This window comes from Dendrobates tinctorius, unplaced genomic scaffold, assembly GCF_039654945.1.
Source record: "Dendrobates tinctorius isolate UK_male_01 unplaced genomic scaffold, ASM3965494v1 ptg000375l, whole genome shotgun sequence".
In the NCBI taxonomy this organism is placed as follows: Eukaryota; Metazoa; Chordata; class Amphibia; order Anura; family Dendrobatidae; genus Dendrobates; species Dendrobates tinctorius.
The window spans coordinates 330,115-350,000 of NW_027362041.1; the positions used below are offsets into that span (position 1 = coordinate 330,115).

The 19,886-nt window shown below is 46.4% G+C and overlaps 1 protein-coding gene across 1 annotated transcript in view; it reads right to left on the reverse strand.

Moving 5' to 3' along the window:
• IARS1 (isoleucyl-tRNA synthetase 1) overlaps positions 1-19,886 on the reverse strand; it is a 237,217-nt gene that overhangs the window by 95,021 nt on the left and 122,310 nt on the right. Inside the window, exons 14-17 of the mRNA XM_073562980.1 lie at positions 868-994; positions 443-516; positions 175-369; positions 3-89 (exon numbers count right to left, since the gene is read on the reverse strand). Of these exons, the coding sequence (XP_073419081.1) occupies positions 3-89; positions 175-369; positions 443-516; positions 868-994 (483 nt within the window). The remainder of the gene's footprint in view (positions 1-2; positions 90-174; positions 370-442; positions 517-867; positions 995-19,886) is intronic.

Sequence of the window (19,886 nt, forward strand, 5' to 3'; positions counted from 1 at the left end):
ACCTGGCCAATACCAGACCATTGACGATGACGTTCTTGAACGGTGGCTGACCAAAGAGAGCAGTAGACAGGACCAGAAGGGTGTAGAACCTGTAGGGGCAGACAATGGTTAGAGCAGGCACTGGATGGAACCATGGAACCTCCACACCTGGCGGCCATCCTGTCTCTTACTCACCACCCTCTAGTCTGGTCGATGCCTTCAGCAATAAAATCCGCTGGGAACGAGTCTTCGAACTCTTTCCTGTTCTGGAACGGGTAGTGGACCTGAGCGTAGGGCATGCTGCCACTCTCGAACCAGCAGTCAAACACCTCAGTGACGCGGCGCAGGACGCCCTTCCCGCGGCGAGATGGGATGGTTAGGTGGTCCACACTGCAGAGACATGTACAAGGTATGTGCGGGCCACCACGCACACGGACAGCGTCGGGCACCTGGCCGGACTCACCTCTCACGGTGCAGATCTGTGACCTTACAGGTGGTCAGCTCCTCCAGCTCCGCCAAGGACCCCACACACACGACCTGGCAAGATGAGAACCGCAGAGTGATCACGGACGCCACCACCCAAGAGTGTGTTCTTGTGTGAGGAGGCGGGGGTGTACGCGCGCACGGAGAGAGGAGGCAGGGGTGTACACGCGCATGGAGGAGGCGGGGGGTGTACGCACACGGAGAGAGGAGTTGGGGGGTGTACGCAAGCAAAGAGAGAAAGAGAAGGGGGGGGAGGGTGTATAAAGTAGAGGTGTGTGATTAGTATATACATCTACAATCAGAGCAGTAAGGAGCCTCCGCTCCAGACGGGGACGCACCACTCTATACACCGCAGTCACCCATATCCGGCCTCACTCCATTACAGGTGATCTAAAGACTACAAACCTCCTCAAAGTCCTCGCTGACCCACAAGGGGATAGGCGTCCCCCAGTAGCGGTTCCTGGAAATGGCCCAATCTCGCGCCTCCTTCAACCAATTTCCAAAACGTTTCTCTCTTACAAACTCCGGAACCCTGAAAGAGAAAAGATTCTAAGAAACCAGAAAACAAGACCCCAATGTGAGACCCCTAGTCTGCAAGTACTGAAGGGTCTCCAGGAGTTATATCAGTACTGGAGCGTTGTAAGAAGGGCTGATATCAGTCCCATATGATGTCATGTCAGGAGGTTTTATCAGTACTGGAGGGTTATAACAGGATTTCTGGTTGCTTACCGCAAAATCTGTTTCTCGGAGCCTTCATTGGGGGACAAAGGAACCATGGGTGAATGCTGCTGCCACTAGAAGGCTGACACTATGCAGAAACAAAGTTAGCTCCTCCGCTGCAGTATACACCCCATCGACTGGCACTAGGTTAATCAGTTAGTGAGAAAGCAGTAGGAGAAGCAACAAGTTAAAGAAAAACAAAACAGACAACTCAAAATTGTAACAACAGAATGCATAAAAAGGAGCCAAAAAACATGGGAGGGTGCTGTGTCCCCCAATGAAGGCTCAGAGAAACAGATTTTATGGTAAGCAACCAAAAATCCTGTTTTCTCTATCACTTCATTGAGGGACACAGGAACCATTGGACGTCCAAAAGCAGTCCCTGGGGAGGGAACAGCAGAAACTCCATTCAAGTCGGAAAACTCACCACTGCCGCCTGCAAGATCCTTCTGGCCAGGCTGGCGTCCGCCGAAGCGTAGGTTATGGACCTTATAAAATTTGGCGAATGTGTGAATGGCAAACCATGTTGCCGCTTTGCAAAGAGGTAGGGTGGATGCCCTATGGTGTACCGCCCAGGAGTTGCCCACTGCCGGGTAGAGTGAGACTTAATTCCTGGGGGAGGCACTCTGTTCTTGACCCGGTAAGCCTCCAAAATTGCAGTTCTGATCCTGCGAGCAATTGTAGCCTTGGAGGCCGGTAGGCCTCTTCACGCACCATCTGAAATTACAAAAAGTGAGTCAGTCTTCCTAAGGGTGCGGTCCTAGCAACATAGACCCTCACCGCCCTGACCAGGCCTAGCCTGTTCAATGAACGCTCCAGAGGACGTGTCTGAGCAGGACAAAAGGAAGGGAGGACAATATCCTCAATTAGTTGAAAGGCGGACACCACCTTGGGAACAAAGGAAGGAGGAAGCCACAAAACCAACTTATCCTGGTGAAGAACCAGGAAAGGAAGGCGACAAGAAAGAGCAGCCAACTCCGAGACACGCCTAATGGAGGTGATGGCAACAAGAAACGCCACCTTCCAAGACAGAATGGAAAGGAAAACCTCTCGGAGAGGTTCAAAGGGAGATCTCCTCAGGGCATCCAGAACTAGATTGATGTCCCAGGGATCCACTGGTGTCTGGTATGGAGGAGTCGCATGTGCTACCCTTTGAAGGAAAGTTCAGACCTGAGAATGTGAGGATACATTTTTCTGGAAAAGAATGTAAAGTGCTGACACCTGACCCTTTAGCGAACTAAAGGCAAGACCAGCGTCAAGTCCCGCCTGGAGAAATGTCAAAATGGAAGGGAAAGAAAATGACATAGGCGGGATGTGATTAGACTCACACCAGCTGAAATAGGCTTTCCAGGTCCAATAATAGACCCTGGAAGACGACAGCTTCCTAGCCTGGATAATGGTGTGAACCACCCGATCTGAAAACCCGGACACTCTCAGCACCACGGTTTTAACAGCCACGCCATTAAATCGAGCGACCGAGAATTCTGATGGCCGATTGGTCCTTGGAACAGAAGATCCGGTCTGTCTGGGAGCCTCCAGGGGGCGTCCGCGAGAAGATTGACGGTCTCTGCGAACCAAGACCTTCTGGGCCAATCTGATGCGATCAAAATGACCGGCATCCCTTCTGCCTTGATCTTCTTCAACAGCCTGGGAAGAAGGGGAAGGGGAGGAAACAGATAGGGAAGAACAAACAGCGACCAAGGAATGGCCAGAGCGTCGGCGCCCACCGCGAGAGGATCGCAGGATCTGGAAATAAACCGTGGAACCTTCCTGTTCAGCCGGGATGCCATTAGGTCCATAGCCAGAGTTCCCCATCGAAGGCAAATCTGATGGAAGACCTCCAGATGCAGGGACCACTCTCCCGCCGCGAGACTCTAGCGGCTGAGAAAGTCGACGGCCCAGCTGTCCACGCCGGGGATATGTACTGCGGATATCGCTGGAACCGTCATTTCTGCCCAGAGGAGAATCTTGGATACCTCGGCCATCGCCAAGGGGCTCCGAGTCCCTTCCTGGTGCTTGACATATGCCGTGGCATTGTCCTTCAACTCGGATTGGCAGACCCCTGAGAAGTCCTTCCCAGTGATGGGGGGACAGAAGAATGGTCCTTATCTCAAGGACACTGATCGTCAGAGAGTATTTCTCTGCCAACCAATATCCCTGGACAGTCAGATGGCAAAAGACCGCACCCCTGCCGAGAAGGTTGGCGCCTGTCCTCACCACTTGCCAGTGAATGGGAAGGAAGGACCAGCTCTGGAAGATGAGAGGGGATGACAGCCACCAATTGAGGGACCGTTTGACTCCGGAAAAGTCAAATCGGACGATTCAGAGAAAGAACAGACCTGTCCCACTGTAAAAGGATGGCCTGCTGAAGTGGTCCTGAATGGAATTACACAAAGGGGATCTCTTCCAACACCGCCACCATCCTTCCCAGGACCTTCATGACTGAGCAGAAGGAAGGAAGCCGAGGGCCTTGCAGAGAGCGAACGCCATTGCTGGAGGGTTGCTCTCTTCTCTTCGGGAAGAAAAACCCTTATCTGGCGGGTGTTGAACAGCATGCCTAGAAAAATGAGACGCTGAATCGGAACAAGGCAAGACTTTGCCCTGTTAACTAATAACCCGAAATGGGACAGGGTGTTGAGAACAATGGCCAGACTTTCCTGGGCCTGAGAAAAGGACGGAGCCTTGATGAGGAGGTCGTCGAGATACAGGATGAGCACCAGGCCTCTGATCCTCAAAATGGCCATCAACGCTGCCATGATTTTTGTGAAAACCCTGGGAGCAGTTGCGAGTCCGAACAGCACGGGGACAAATTGAAAATGGTCCTGCTGAACCGCAAAACTCAGGAATCTCTGATGCCCTGAGAAAATAGGGACATGGAAATAGGCATCTTGGATGTGTATGGAGCACAGAAATTCCTACGCCTCCATGGATGCAATTACGGAATGAAGGTACTCCATCCTGAAATGTCGCAGGCGGACCCTTTTGTTCAGTAACTTTAGATCCAGGATGGGTCGAACAACGCCATCTTTCTTCGTCACCACAAACAGGTTTGCATAGAAACCTGTGAAATGTTCCCAGTCTCGGACGGGGACGATGACCACTGAACTGAGAAGGGAGGCAACGGATGCAAAGAAACCTGGAATGAGAGAAGCATCTCTTGGAGGATGGGATTAGAAGAAAAAAGCATATACAGAATGGGAGGAATAGGGCTAAGCAACAGCACATGTGAAAAAGACTTGGGTATACTAATAGATCACAGACTGAATATGAGTCAACAGTGTGATGCAGCAGCAAATAAGGCAAATGCAATTCCAGGATGTATTAACAGAAGCATAGAGTCTAGATCACGTGAAGTCATTATTTCCCTCTACTCCTCTTTGGTCAGACCTCATCTGGAATATTGAGTCCAGTTTTGGGCACCACATTTTAAAATAGACATCAACAAACTGGAGCAAGTTCAGAAAAGAGCGACCAGAACGGTGACCGGTCTGCAAACCCTGTCTTATGAGGAAAGGTTGAAGGATTTGGGAATGTTTAGTTTGCAAAAGAGAAGACTGAGAGGAGACTTAATAGCTGTCTACAAATATCTAAAGGGCTGACACATTGTAGAAGGATCAACTTTATTCTCATTTGCACAAGGAAAGACTAGAAACAATGGGATGAAACTGAATGGGAGGAGACACAGATTAGATATTAGAAAAAACTTTTTGACAGTTAGAGTGACCAATGAGTGGAACAAGCTGCCACGAGAAGTGGCGAGTTCTCCTTCAATGGAAGCCTTCAAACAGAGGCTGGACAGACATCTGACTGGGATGATTTAGCGAATCCTGCTTTGAGCAGGGGGTTGGACCAGATGGCCCAGGAGGTCCCTTCCAACTCTACGATTCTATGATTCTATGAACCGATCTCCGGACTGCAAAACGAAATCTATTTTGTATCCTGAGGAAACAACCTCCCTGACCCATGCATCCTCCACCGAGGTGAGCCAAACGTCTTTGAAAAAACGACCGCCCAGCTTGGGAGATACGCTGGGATTTTGAGATGAGTCATGCTGAGTAAGATCTGCCAGGTCTAGGCCTAGTGGATCTACCTTGGACATTACGGGAATGCCAAGAAGTGGTGGGTCTAAAGGAAGCCTTTTTCCTGTTCTGGTGAGCCTGCGGCTTCTGCTGGTGGTAATTCCTCCATCGCCACAAAACGGGGAATGGGACAAAAGGACCAAAACTGCCGCTTCAGAGGAGGTCGGCAAGGCTTGGACTGGGGAAGGGAGGGGGGGGAACTCGTGCCCCCCAGTGGCCTCCTTAATAATTTGATCCAACCTGGAGCCAAACAGATGGGACCCCGGAAAGGCAGGCTGGTAAGGGACTTTTTTGACAATAAATCCACCTGCCAGGCCTTCCCTCTTTGAAAGCGTCTGATCGTGTTCTCCCATTCCCTGGCATGTCCTGCCTCAAATTCTCTAGATGGAGCAAGGCCTTAGAAGGTGGTTTCTACCGTCTAAATGAAACCGCCGGATCTGCGGGTTCCGTAGAAGTATCCTTAATGCTAAAGGTCTGGTTGACCGCCACAATGAGGCTCTGGACCATGTCTCTCATGTTAGAGGCTTGGTCTGAATCCAGGTCTGAGTCATCCTCAGAGCGTCCAAAACCACCTCGCCTGATTCGGGAGAGGAGGATCGGGAAGAGGCGGACCTGCAGGAGATACCGGGGGGCGAGATGGAGCAGGAAGAGGACCTAAGACAAAGCGCCTGCCTGGATCTCTTGCAGCCTATGTTGGAAGGCCCAGACGGTGAATCCTGTGACCCACTAACAACTGTGAATGCCGGAAGGGGCGACCTGTGAAGCACGGACACCAGAGTCTGCGACACCTTGGTGAGGTCTGCCACGGACTGTGACAGAGAGGAAGCCCACACTGGAATAGGGGGTGGTTCGATCTCACCTGGGGTAGAAGGGAACTCCTGGGCAGTGGGCACAGTGGGGTTGCTGCAATCCTGACAGAGGGGGAAAGGACTGACCTGAAGTAAGCTTGCATTTGTAAGAAGAGCATACAAAGTGTCTGACCAGAGCAGAGGAAGAAGAGGAGGAGGTAGGAAGTCGGGAATGCTCTCCTTTGGGATTAGGCATGAGGAGCAGACCCACTAACTGATGCCAGAAGGTTAGGGGACAGGAAGAGATGCAGAGGAGAGTGTCAGTCTGCAAAGCAGAGCTACTCACTCAGTTGTCCTGTAGTCTGCTTCCAGGCTGTAGGGCTACTGAGCTAAGATGTATGTCCTGCAGGAAAAAAGGTCACCATCCGGATCCACAAGCCGGAAAATGGCGCCCATAGGAGAATGTCAGGAACCAGGAGGATAAAAGCGCGCACTGCAGGGACGCACACTGAAAAGCCAGATCTGAGGCTGGAAGAGGGGGTGGAGCCAAGTGCCGGGTCCAGGAGAAGAAAGATGGTGCCGGCTCCAAGCTGAGAGATGAAGCTGAGGGGTGTGGGGCTAGCCGCAAGTCGGAAGGAACTGAGCAAGCAACGAGCAGTAGAAAAGCCCGCCAGAAGCGCAGGGAAGAAGGCGGGTGGAGCCGCCGCAACTTGGCCCGAGAGAAGCAGGGACCTAAATTAAAGCTGGTGACCGCCAGAGCATGGGGGAGGTCGCAAAGATGCTGCAAAAGGTAGCCCCGGTGCCCCAATCCAAAGGGAAATATAGGGAAAAGGCCCCATATTGATTCTAGAAGGACCATTAGCACCAAAGCCCTAAAAATAAAAAAAGGATGCTCATAGTCTTCTTTCTGTCTTCTTCCCTTTGATCTTCATATCTTCTACTTTACTTGGATCTTCTCCTCGTCGCCTCTGGACGGAACCTGGGGAAGATTGAGAGACAAGTACCTCCCCATCCAGGAAAGATTGGACGTCCGAAAATCCTATGTTGTGGGACGTCGGCTCCTCCTCAAAGTGACAGGCTCTGGTGGGCGAGTGGGTAGGAGACGGGGCCAGGACCAAATCCCCTAAACACTATTCCGTGTTAGGGTCCTGCCGAATAGACATATGAGGATACAGGGGGGCATTACACTCCATACTCATTGTCTACATGGGACTACAGCTGTGACTGTTCACTCTGTATCCCTCCAGAGGTAACGGAGAAGATCCATCTGAAAAGAAACGGCGCACACCGAGGTATACATGGGTCTAATGAAAGACCGTGTCCACCTCCTATTGACACGAAGCCAAAACTGATTAACCTATTGCCAGTCGGAGGGGTGTATACGTTTCTGTATAGTGTCAGCCTTCTAGTGACAGCAGCATACACCCATAGTTCCTGTGTCCCCCAATAAAGCGATAGAGAAAAGAGGCCGATATCAATCACATATGGTGTAATGTCTGGAGGTTATATCAGTGCTAGAGCGTTATAAGAAGGGCTGATATCAGTCACATATGGTGTAATGTCTGGAGGTTATATCAGCGCTGGAGGGTTATAAGAGGGGCTGATATCAGTCACATATGGTGTAATGTCTGGAGGTTATATCAGCACTGGAGCGTTGTAAGAGGGGCTGATATCAGTCACATATGGTGTAATGTCTGGAGGTTATATCAGTACTGGAGCGTTATAAGAAGGGCTGATATCAGTCACATATGGTGTAATGTCTGGAGGTTATATCAGTACTGGAGCGTTATAAGAGGGGCTGATATCAGTCACATATGGTGTAATGTCTGGAGGTTATATCAGTACAGGAGCGTTATAAGAGGGGCTGATATCAGTCACATATGGTGTAATGTCTGGAGGTTATATCAGTACAGGAGCGTTATAAGAAGGGCTGATATCAGTCACATATGGTGTAATATCTGGAGGTTATATCAGCACTGGAGCGTTATAAGAGGGGCTGATATCAGTCACATATGGTGTAATGTCTGGAGGTTATATCAGTACAGGAGCGTTATAAGAAGGGCTGATATCAGTCACATATGGTGTAATATCTGGAGGTTATATCAGCACTGGAGCGTTATAAGAGGGGCTGATATCAGTCACATATGGTGTAATGTCTGGAGGTTATATCAGCACTGGAGCGTTATAAGAGGGGCTGATATCAGTCACATATGGTGTAATGTCTGGAGGTTATATCAGTACAGGAGCGTTATAAGAAGGGCTGATATCAGTCACATATGGTGTAATATCTGGAGGTTATATCAGCACTGGAGCGTTATAAGAGGGGCTGATATCAGTCACATATGGTGTAATGTCTGGAGGTTATATCAGCGCTGGAGGGTTATAAGAGGGGCTGATATCAGTCACATATGGTGTAATGTCTGGAGGTTATATCAGTGCTAGAGCGTTATAAGAGGGGCTGATATCAGTCACATATGGTGTAATGTCTGGAGGTTATATCAGCAGTGGAGCGCTATAAGAGGGGTTGATATCAGTCACATATGGTGTAATGTCTGGAGGTTATATCAGTGCTGGAGCTTTATAAGAGGGGCTGATATCAGTCACATATAGTGTAATGTATGGAGGTTATATCAGCACTGGAGCGTTATAAGAGGGGCTGATATCAGTCACATATGGTGTAATGTCTGGAGGTTATATCAGTGCTGGAGCTTTATAAGAGGGGCTGATATCAGTCACATATAGTGTAATGTATGGAGGTTATATCAGCACTGGAGCGTTATAAGAGGGGCTGATATCAGTCACTTATGATGTAATGTCTGGAGGTTATATCAGTGCTGGAGCTTTATAAGAAGGGCTGATATCAGTCACATATGGTGTAATGTCTGGAGGTTATATAAGCACTGGAGCGTTATAAGAGGGGCTGATATCAGTCACATATAGTGTAATGTCTGGAGGTTATATCAGTGCTAGAGCGTTATAAGAGGGGCTGATATCAGTCACATATGGTGTAATGTATGGAGGTTATATCAGCACTGGAGCGTTATAAGAGGGGCTGATATCAGTCACATATGGTGTAATGTCTGGAGGTTATATCAGTACTGGAGTGTTATAAGAGAGGCTGATATCAGTCACATATAGTATAATGTCTGGAGGTTATATCAGTGCTGGAGCGTTAAAAGAGGGGCTGATACCAGTCACATATGGTGTAATGTCTGGAGGTTATATCAGCGCTGGAGCGTTATAAGAGGGGCTGATATCAGTCACATATGGTGTAATGTCTGGGGGTTATATCAGCAGTGGAGTGTTATAAGAGAGGCTGATATCAGTCACATATAGTATAATGTATGGAGGTTATATCAGTGCTGGAGCGTTAAAAGAGGGGCTGATACCAGTCACATATGGTGTAATGTCTGGAGGTTATATCAGCGCTGGAGCGTTATAAGAGGGGCTGATATCAGTCACATATGGTGTAATGTCTGGAGGTTATATCAGTACTGGAGCGTTATAAGAGGGGCTGATATCAGTCACATATAGTATAATGTCTGGAGGTTATATCAGTGCTGGAGCTTTATAAGAGGGGCTGATATCAGTCACATATGGTGTAATGTCTGGAGGTTATATCAGTGCTGGAGCGTTATAAGAGGGGCTGATATCAGTCACATATGGTGTAATGTCTGGAGGTTATATCAGTACTGGAGCGTTATAAGAGGGGCTGATATCAGTCACATATGGTATAATGTCTGGAGGTTATATCAGTGCTAGAGCGTTATAAGAGGGGCTGATATCAGTCACATATGGTGTAATGTCTGGAGGTTATATCAGTGCTGGAGCGTTATAAGAGGGGCTGATATCAGTCTCATATGGTATAATGTCTGGAGGTTATATCAGCACTGGAGCGTTATAAGAGGGGCTGATATCAGTCACATATGGTATAATGTCTGGAGGTTATATCAGTGCTGGAGCTTTATAAGAGGGGCTGATATCAGTCACATATGGTATAATGTCTGGAGGTTATATCAGTACTGGAGCGCTATAAGAGGGGCTGATATCAGTCACATATGGTGTAATGTCTGGGGGTTATATCAGTACTGGAGTGTTATAAGAGGGGCTGATATCAGTCAATATAGTGTAATGTCTGGGGGTTATATCAGCACTGGAGCGTTATAAGAGGGGCTGATATCAGTCACATATGGTGTAATGTCTGGAGGTTATATCAGCACTGGAGTGTTATAAGAGGGGCTCTTATCAGTCACATATAGTGTAATGTCTGGGGGTTATATCAGTGCTAGAGCGTTAAAAGAGGGGCTGATATCAGTCACATATGGTATAATGTCTGGAGGTTATATCTGCACTGGAGCGTTATAAGAGGGGCTGATATCAGTCACATATGGTTTAATGTCTGGAGGTTATATCTGCACTGGAGCGTTATAAGAGGGGCTGATATCAGTCACATATGGTGTAATGTCTGGAGGTTATATCAGTAGTGGAGCGTTATAAGAGGGGCTGATATCAGTCACATATGGTGTAATGTCTGGAGGTTATATCAGCAGTGGAGCGTTATAAGAGGGGCTGATATCAGTCACATATGGTGTAATGTCTGGAGGTTATATCAGCAGTGGAGCGTTATAAGAGGGGCTGATATCAGTCACATATGGTGTAATGTCTAGAGGTTATATCAGCAGCGGAGCGTTATAAGAGGGGCTGATATCAGTCACATATGGTGTAATGTCTAGAGGTTATATCAGCAGTGGAGCGTTATAAGAGGGGCTGATATCAGTCACATATGGTGTAATGTCTAGAGGTTATATCAGCAGTGGAGCGTTATAAGAGGGGCTGATATCAGTCACATATGGTGAAATGTGTGGGGGTTATATCTGTACTGGAGTGTTATAAGAGGGACTGATATCAGTCACATATGGTGTAATGTCTGGAGGTTATATCAGCACTGGAGTGTTATAAGAGGGGCTCTTATCAGTCACATATAGTGTAATGTCTGGGGGTTATATCAGTGCTAGAGCGTTAAAAGAGGGGCTGATATCAGTCACATATGGTATAATGTCTGGAGGTTATATCAGCGCTGGAGCGTTATAAGAGGGGCTGATATCAGTCACATATGGTGTAATGTCTGGAGGTTATATCAGTGCTGGAGCGTTATAAGAGGGGCTGATATCAGTCACATATGGTGTAATGTCTGGAGGTTATATCAGTAGTGGAGCGTTATAAGAGGGGCTGATATCAGTCACATATGGTGTAATGTCTGGAGGTTATATCAGCAGTGGAGCGTTATAAGAGGGGCTGATATCAGTCACATATGGTGTAATGTCTGGAGGTTATATCAGCAGTGGAGCGTTATAAGAGGGGCTGATATCAGTCACATATGGTGTAATGTCTGGAGGTTATATCAGCAGTGGAGCGTTATAAGAGGGGCTGATATCAGTCACATATGGTGAAATGTCTGGAGGTTATATCAGCAGTGGAGCGTTATAAGAGGGGCTGATATCAGTCACATATGGTGTAATGTCTAGAGGTTATATCAGCAGTGGAGCGTTATAAGAGGGGCTGATATCAGTCACATATGGTGTAATGTCTGGAGGTTATATCAGTAGTGGAGCGTTATAAGAGGGGCTGATATCAGTCACATATGGTGTAATGTCTGGAGGTTATATTAGCAGTGGAGCGTTATAAGAGGGGCTGATATCAGTCACATATGGTGTAATGTCTAGAGGTTATATCAGCAGTGGAGCGTTATAAGAGGGGCTGATATCAGTCACATATGGTGTAATGTCTGGAGGTTATATCAGCAGTGGAGCGTTATAAGAGGGGCTGATATCAGTCACATATGGTGTAATGTCTGGAGGTTATATCAGCACTGGAGTGTTATAAGAGGGGCTCTTATCAGTCACATATAGTGTAATGTCTGGGGGTTATATCAGTGCTAGAGCGTTAAAAGAGGGGCTGATATCAGTCACATATGGTGTAATGTCTGGAGGTTATATCAGTGCTGGAGCGTTATAAGAGGGGCTGATATCAGTCACATATGGTGTAATGTCTGGAGGTTATATCAGTAGTGGAGCGTTATAAGAGGGGCTGATATCAGTCACATATGGTGTAATGTCTGGAGGTTATATCAGCAGTGGAGCGTTATAAGAGGGGCTGATATCAGTCACATATGGTGTAATGTCTGGAGGTTATATCAGCAGTGGAGCGTTATAAGAGGGGCTGATATCAGTCACATATGGTGTAATGTCTGGAGGTTATATCAGCAGTGGAGCGTTATAAGAGGGGCTGATATCAGTCACATATGGTGAAATGTCTGGAGGTTATATCAGCAGTGGAGCGTTATAAGAGGGGCTGATATCAGTCACATATGGTGTAATGTCTAGAGGTTATATCAGCAGTGGAGCGTTATAAGAGGGGCTGATATCAGTCACATATGGTGTAATGTCTGGAGGTTATATCAGTAGTGGAGCGTTATAAGAGGGGCTGATATCAGTCACATATGGTGTAATGTCTGGAGGTTATATTAGCAGTGGAGCGTTATAAGAGGGGCTGATATCAGTCACATATGGTGTAATGTCTAGAGGTTATATCAGCAGTGGAGCGTTATAAGAGGGGCTGATATCAGTCACATATGGTGTAATGTCTGGAGGTTATATCAGCAGTGGAGCGTTATAAGAGGGGCTGATATCAGTCACATATGGTGTAATGTCTGGAGGTTATATCAGCACTGGAGTGTTATAAGAGGGGCTCTTATCAGTCACATATAGTGTAATGTCTGGGGGTTATATCAGTGCTAGAGCGTTAAAAGAGGGGCTGATATCAGTCACATATGGTGTAATGTCTGGAGGTTATATCAGTGCTGGAGCGTTATAAGAGGGGCTGATATCAGTCACATATGGTGTAATGTCTGGAGGTTATATCAGTAGTGGAGCGTTATAAGAGGGGCTGATATCAGTCACATATGGTGTAATGTCTGGAGGTTATATCAGCAGTGGAGCGTTATAAGAGGGGCTGATATCAGTCACATATGGTGTAATGTCTGGAGGTTATATCAGCAGTGGAGCGTTATAAGAGGGGCTGATATCAGTCACATATGGTGTAATGTCTGGAGGTTATATCAGCAGTGGAGCGTTATAAGAGGGGCTGATATCAGTCACATATGGTGAAATGTCTGGAGGTTATATCAGCAGTGGAGCGTTATAAGAGGGGCTGATATCAGTCACATATGGTGTAATGTCTAGAGGTTATATCAGCAGTGGAGCGTTATAAGAGGGGCTGATATCAGTCACATATGGTGTAATGTCTAGAGGTTATATCAGCAGTGGAGCGTTATAAGAGGGGCTGATATCAGTCACATATGGTGTAATGTCTGGAGGTTATATCAGCAGTGGAGCGTTATAAGAGGGGCTGATATCAGTCACATATGGTATAATGTCTGGAGGTTATATCTGCACTGGAGCGTTATAAGAGGGGCTGATATCAGTCACATATGGTGTAATGTCTAGAGGTTATATCAGCAGTGGAGCGTTATAAGAGGGGCTGATATCAGTCACATATGGTGTAATGTCTGGAGGTTATATCAGTAGTGGAGCGTTATAAGAGGGGCTGATATCAGTCACATATGGTGTAATGTCTGGAGGTTATATTAGCAGTGGAGCGTTATAAGAGGGGCTGATATCAGTCACATATGGTGTAATGTCTAGAGGTTATATCAGCAGTGGAGCGTTATAAGAGGGGCTGATATCAGTCACATATGGTGTAATGTCTGGAGGTTATATCAGCAGTGGAGCGTTATAAGAGGGGCTGATATCAGTCACATATGGTGTAATGTCTGGAGGTTATATCAGCACTGGAGTGTTATAAGAGGGGCTCTTATCAGTCACATATAGTGTAATGTCTGGGGGTTATATCAGTGCTAGAGCGTTAAAAGAGGGGCTGATATCAGTCACATATGGTGTAATGTCTGGAGGTTATATCAGTGCTGGAGCGTTATAAGAGGGGCTGATATCAGTCACATATGGTGTAATGTCTGGAGGTTATATCAGTAGTGGAGCGTTATAAGAGGGGCTGATATCAGTCACATATGGTGTAATGTCTGGAGGTTATATCAGCAGTGGAGCGTTATAAGAGGGGCTGATATCAGTCACATATGGTGTAATGTCTGGAGGTTATATCAGTAGTGGAGCGTTATAAGAGGGGCTGATATCAGTCACATATGGTGTAATGTCTGGAGGTTATATCAGCAGTGGAGCGTTATAAGAGGGGCTGATATCAGTCACATATGGTGTAATGTCTGGAGGTTATATCAGCAGTGGAGCGTTATAAGAGGGGCTGATATCAGTCACATATGGTGTAATGTCTGGAGGTTATATCAGCAGTGGAGCGTTATAAGAGGGGCTGATATCAGTCACATATGGTGAAATGTCTGGAGGTTATATCAGCAGTGGAGCGTTATAAGAGGGGCTGATATCAGTCACATATGGTGTAATGTCTAGAGGTTATATCAGCAGTGGAGCGTTATAAGAGGGGCTGATATCAGTCACATATGGTGTAATGTCTGGAGGTTATATCAGTAGTGGAGCGTTATAAGAGGGGCTGATATCAGTCACATATGGTGTAATGTCTGGAGGTTATATTAGCAGTGGAGCGTTATAAGAGGGGCTGATATCAGTCACATATGGTGTAATGTCTAGAGGTTATATCAGCAGTGGAGCGTTATAAGAGGGGCTGATATCAGTCACATATGGTGTAATGTCTGGAGGTTATATCAGCAGTGGAGCGTTATAAGAGGGGCTGATATCAGTCACATATGGTGTAATGTCTGGAGGTTATATCAGCACTGGAGTGTTATAAGAGGGGCTCTTATCAGTCACATATAGTGTAATGTCTGGGGGTTATATCAGTGCTAGTGCGTTAAAAGAGGGGCTGATATCAGTCACATATGGTGTAATGTCTGGAGGTTATATCAGTGCTGGAGCGTTATAAGAGGGGCTGATATCAGTCACATATGGTGTAATGTCTGGAGGTTATATCAGTAGTGGAGCGTTATAAGAGGGGCTGATATCAGTCACATATGGTGTAATGTCTGGAGGTTATATCAGCAGTGGAGCGTTATAAGAGGGGCTGATATCAGTCACATATGGTGTAATGTCTGGAGGTTATATCAGCAGTGGAGCGTTATAAGAGGGGCTGATATCAGTCACATATGGTGTAATGTCTGGAGGTTATATCAGCAGTGGAGCGTTATAAGAGGGGCTGATATCAGTCACATATGGTGAAATGTCTGGAGGTTATATCAGCAGTGGAGCGTTATAAGAGGGGCTGATATCAGTCACATATGGTGTAATGTCTAGAGGTTATATCAGCAGTGGAGCGTTATAAGAGGGGCTGATATCAGTCACATATGGTGTAATGTCTAGAGGTTATATCAGCAGTGGAGCGTTATAAGAGGGGCTGATATCAGTCACATATGGTGTAATGTCTGGAGGTTATATCAGCAGTGGAGCGTTATAAGAGGGGCTGATATCAGTCACATATGGTATAATGTCTGGAGGTTATATCTGCACTGGAGCGTTATAAGAGGGGCTGATATCAGTCACATATGGTGTAATGTCTGGGGGTTATATCTGTACTGGAGCGTTATAAGAGGGACTGATATCAGTCACATATGGTATAATGTCTGGAGGTTATATCTGCACTGGAGCGTTATAAGAGGGGCTGATATCAGTCACATATGATGTAATGTCTGGGGGTTATATCTGTACTGGAGCGTTATAAGAGGGACTGATATCAGTCACATATGGTGTAATGTCTGGGGGTTATATCAGCAGTGGAGCGTTATAAGCGGGGCTGATATCAGTCTCATATGGTGTAATGTCTGGAGGTTATATCAGTGCTGGAGCGTTATAAGAGGGGCTGATATCAGTCACATATGGTGTAATGTCTAGAGGTTATATCAGCAGTGGAGCGTTATAAGAGGGGCTGATATCAGTCACATATGGTGTAATGTCTGGAGGTTATATCAGCAGTGGAGCGTTATAAGAGGGGCTGATATCAGTCACATATGGTGTAATGTCTGGAGGTTATATCAGCAGTGAAGCGCTATAAGCGGGGCTGATATCAGTCACATATGGTGTAATGTCTGGAGGTTATATCAGCAGTGGAGCGTTATAAGAGGGGCTGATATCAGTCACATATGGTGTAATGTCTAGAGGTTATATCAGCAGTGGAGCGTTATAAGAGGGGCTGATATCAGTCACATATGGTGTAATGTCTGGGGGTTATATCTGTACTGGAGCGTTATAAGAGGGGCTGATATCAGTCACATATGGTGTAATGTCTGGGGGTTATATCAGCAGTGGAGCGTTATAAGCGGGGCTGATATCAGTCTCATATGGTGTAATGTCTGGAGGTTATATCAGTGCTGGAGCGTTATAAGAGGGGCGGATATCAGTCACATATGGTGTAATGTCTAGAGGTTATGTCAGCAGTGGAGCGTTATAAGAGAGGATGATATCAGTCACATATGGTGTAATGTCTGGAGGTTATATCAGCAGTGGAGCGTTATAAGCGGGGCTGATATCAGTCACATATGGTGTAATGTCTGGAGGTTATATCAGCAGTGAAGCGCTATAAGCGGGGCTGATATCAGTCACATATGGTGTAATGTCTGGAGGTTATATCAGCAGTGGAGCGTTATAAGAGGGGCTGATATCAGTCACATATGGTGTAATGTCTGGAGGTTATATCAGTGCTGGAGCGTTATAAGAGGGGCTGATATCAGTCACATATGGTGTAATGTCTGGGGGTTATATCAGTACTGGAGTGTTATAAGAGGGGCTGATATCAGTCTCATATGGTGTAATGTCTGGAGGTTATATCAGTACTGGAGCGTTATAAGAGGGGCTGATATCAGTCACATATGGTGTAATGTCTGGGGGTTATATCAGCAGTGGAGCGTTATAAGAGGGGCTGATATCAGTCACATATGGTGTAATGTCTGGGGGTTATATCTGTACTGGAGCGTTATAAGAGGTACTGATATCAGTCACTTATGGTGTAATGTCTGGGGGTTATATTAGCAGTGGAGCGTTATAAGCGGGGCTGATATCAGTCTCATATGGTGTAATGTCTGGAGGTTATATCAGTACTGGAGCGTTATAAGAGAGGCTGATATCAGTCACATATGGTGTAATGTCTGGAGGTTATATCAGCAGTGAAGCGCTATAAGCGGGGCTGATATCAGTCACATATGGTGTAATGTCTGGAGGTTATATCAGTGCTGGAGCGTTATAAGAGGGGCTGATATCAGTCACATATGGTGTAATGTCTGGGGGTTATATCAGTACTGGAGTGTTATAAGAGGGGCTGATATCAGTCTCATATGGTGTAATGTCTGGAGGTTATATCAGTACTGGAGCGTTATAAGAGGGGCTGATATCAGTCACATATGGTGTAATGTCTGGGGGTTATATCAGCAGTGGAGCGTTATAAGAGGGGCTGATATCAGTCACATATGGTGTAATGTCTGGGGGTTATATCTGTACTGGAGCGTTATAAGAGGGACTGATATCAGTCACTTATGGTGTAATGTCTGGGGGTTATATCAGCAGTGGAGCGTTATAAGAGGGGCTGATATCAGTCTCATATGGTGTAATGTCTGGAGGTTATATCAGTACTGGAGCGTTATAAGAGGGGCTGATATCAGTCACATATGGTGTAATGTCTGGGGGTTATATCAGCAGTGGAGCGTTATAAGAGGGGCTGATATCAGTCACATATGGTGTAATGTCTGGGGGTTATATCTGTACTGGAGCGTTATAAGAGGGACTGATATCAGTCACTTATGGTGTAATGTCTGGGGGTTATATCAGCAGTGGAGCGTTATAAGAGGGGCTGATATCAGTCTCATATGGTGTAATGTCTGGAGGTTATATCAGTGCTGGAGCGTTATAAGAGGGGCTGATATCAGTCACATATGGTGTAATGTCTGGGGGTTATATCAGTACTGGAGTGTTATAAGAGGGGCTGATATCAGTCTCATATTGGTGTAATGTCTGGAGGTTATATCAGTACTGGAGCGTTATAAGAGGGGCTGATATCAGTCACATATGGTGTAATGTCTGGGGGTTATATCAGCAGTGGAGCGTTATAAGAGGGGCTGATATCAGTCACATATGGTGTAATGTCTGGGGGTTATATCTGTACTGGAGCATTATAAGAGGGACTGATATCAGTCACTTATGGTGTAATGTCTGGGGGTTATATCAGCAGTGGAGCGTTATAAGCGGGGCTGATATCAGTCTCATATGGTGTAATGTCTGGAGGTTATATCAGTACTGGAGCGTTATAAGCGGGGCTGATATCAGTCACTTATGGTGTAATGTCTGGAGGTTATATCAGTGCTGGAGCGTTATAAGAGGGGCTGATATCAGTCACATATGGTGTAATGTCTGGGGGTTATATCAGTACTGGAGTGTTATAAGAGGGGCTGATATCAGTCTCATATTGGTGTAATGTCTGGAGGTTATATCAGTACTGGAGCGTTATAAGAGGGGCTGATATCAGTCACATATGGTGTAATGTCTGGGGGTTATATCAGCAGTGGAGCGTTATAAGAGGGGCTGATATCAGTCACATATGGTGTAATGTCTGGGGGTTATATCTGTACTGGAGCATTATAAGAGGGACTGATATCAGTCACTTATGGTGTAATGTCTGGGGGTTATATCAGCAGTGGAGCGTTATAAGCGGGGCTGATATCAGTCTCATATGGTGTAATGTCTGGAGGTTATATCAGTACTGGAGCGTTATAAGCGGGGCTGATATCAGTCACTTATGGTGTAATGTCTGGAGGTTGTATCAGCAGTGGAGCGTTATAAGAGGGGCTGATATCAGTCACTTATGGTGTAATGTCTGGAGGTTATATCAGCAGTGGAGCGTTATAAGCGGGGCTGATATCAGTCACTTATGGTGTAATGTCTGGGGGTTATATCAGCAGTGGAGCGTTATAAGAGGGGCTGATATCAGTCACATATGGTGTAATGTCTACAGGTTATATCAGCAGTGGAGCGTTATAAGAGGGGCTGATATCAATCACATATGGTGTAATGTCTGGAGGTTATATCAGCAGTGGAGCGTTATAAGAGGGACTGATATCAGTCACTTATGGTGTAATGTCTGGGGGTTATATCAGCAGTGGAGCGTTATAAGCGGGGCTGATATCAGTCACATATGGTGTAATGTCTGGGGGTTATATCTGTACTGGAGCGTTATAAGAGGGACTGATATCAGTCACTTATGGTGTAATGTCTGGAGGTTATATCAGCAGTGAAGCGCTATAAGCGGGGCTGAGATCAGTCTCATATGATGTTTTGTAACTAATGATTGTAGGTTTTTACCCCAGGAGAGGTATTGGGGTCCCTGGCTGTTGGGGGCCCCTGGTCCCTGGCTTTGTGCTAAGTATCTTCATTTTATAACCTATTTTATAGAGCAGTAATGGTATTCCAGCTACGTCTGGAGACCACAGTGTCAGAGTGTTCAGGATTTAAGTATCCAGGCAGCGGAACTGGGTTAGGAGGACAGGGAGCCCCCAGTGTTATTACACCAGCCCAGCCCCCTCCATTACCCTCCTTCCTGGGCACTGGGGCCCTGACCCCAGCATGGAGGAGCCAGACCATAATTAGATCATTAATTCAAGTCACCCAAGGAAACACGATACAGTAAAAGCACAAGAAATCAGGAAAGGTAAAGCGGGCAGAATCCTGGCACCATCTTCATTCCCGACAACTAATAGCCCCAGCAGGAACCCCTCAGCACTGCTCACTTTACAGCTCTG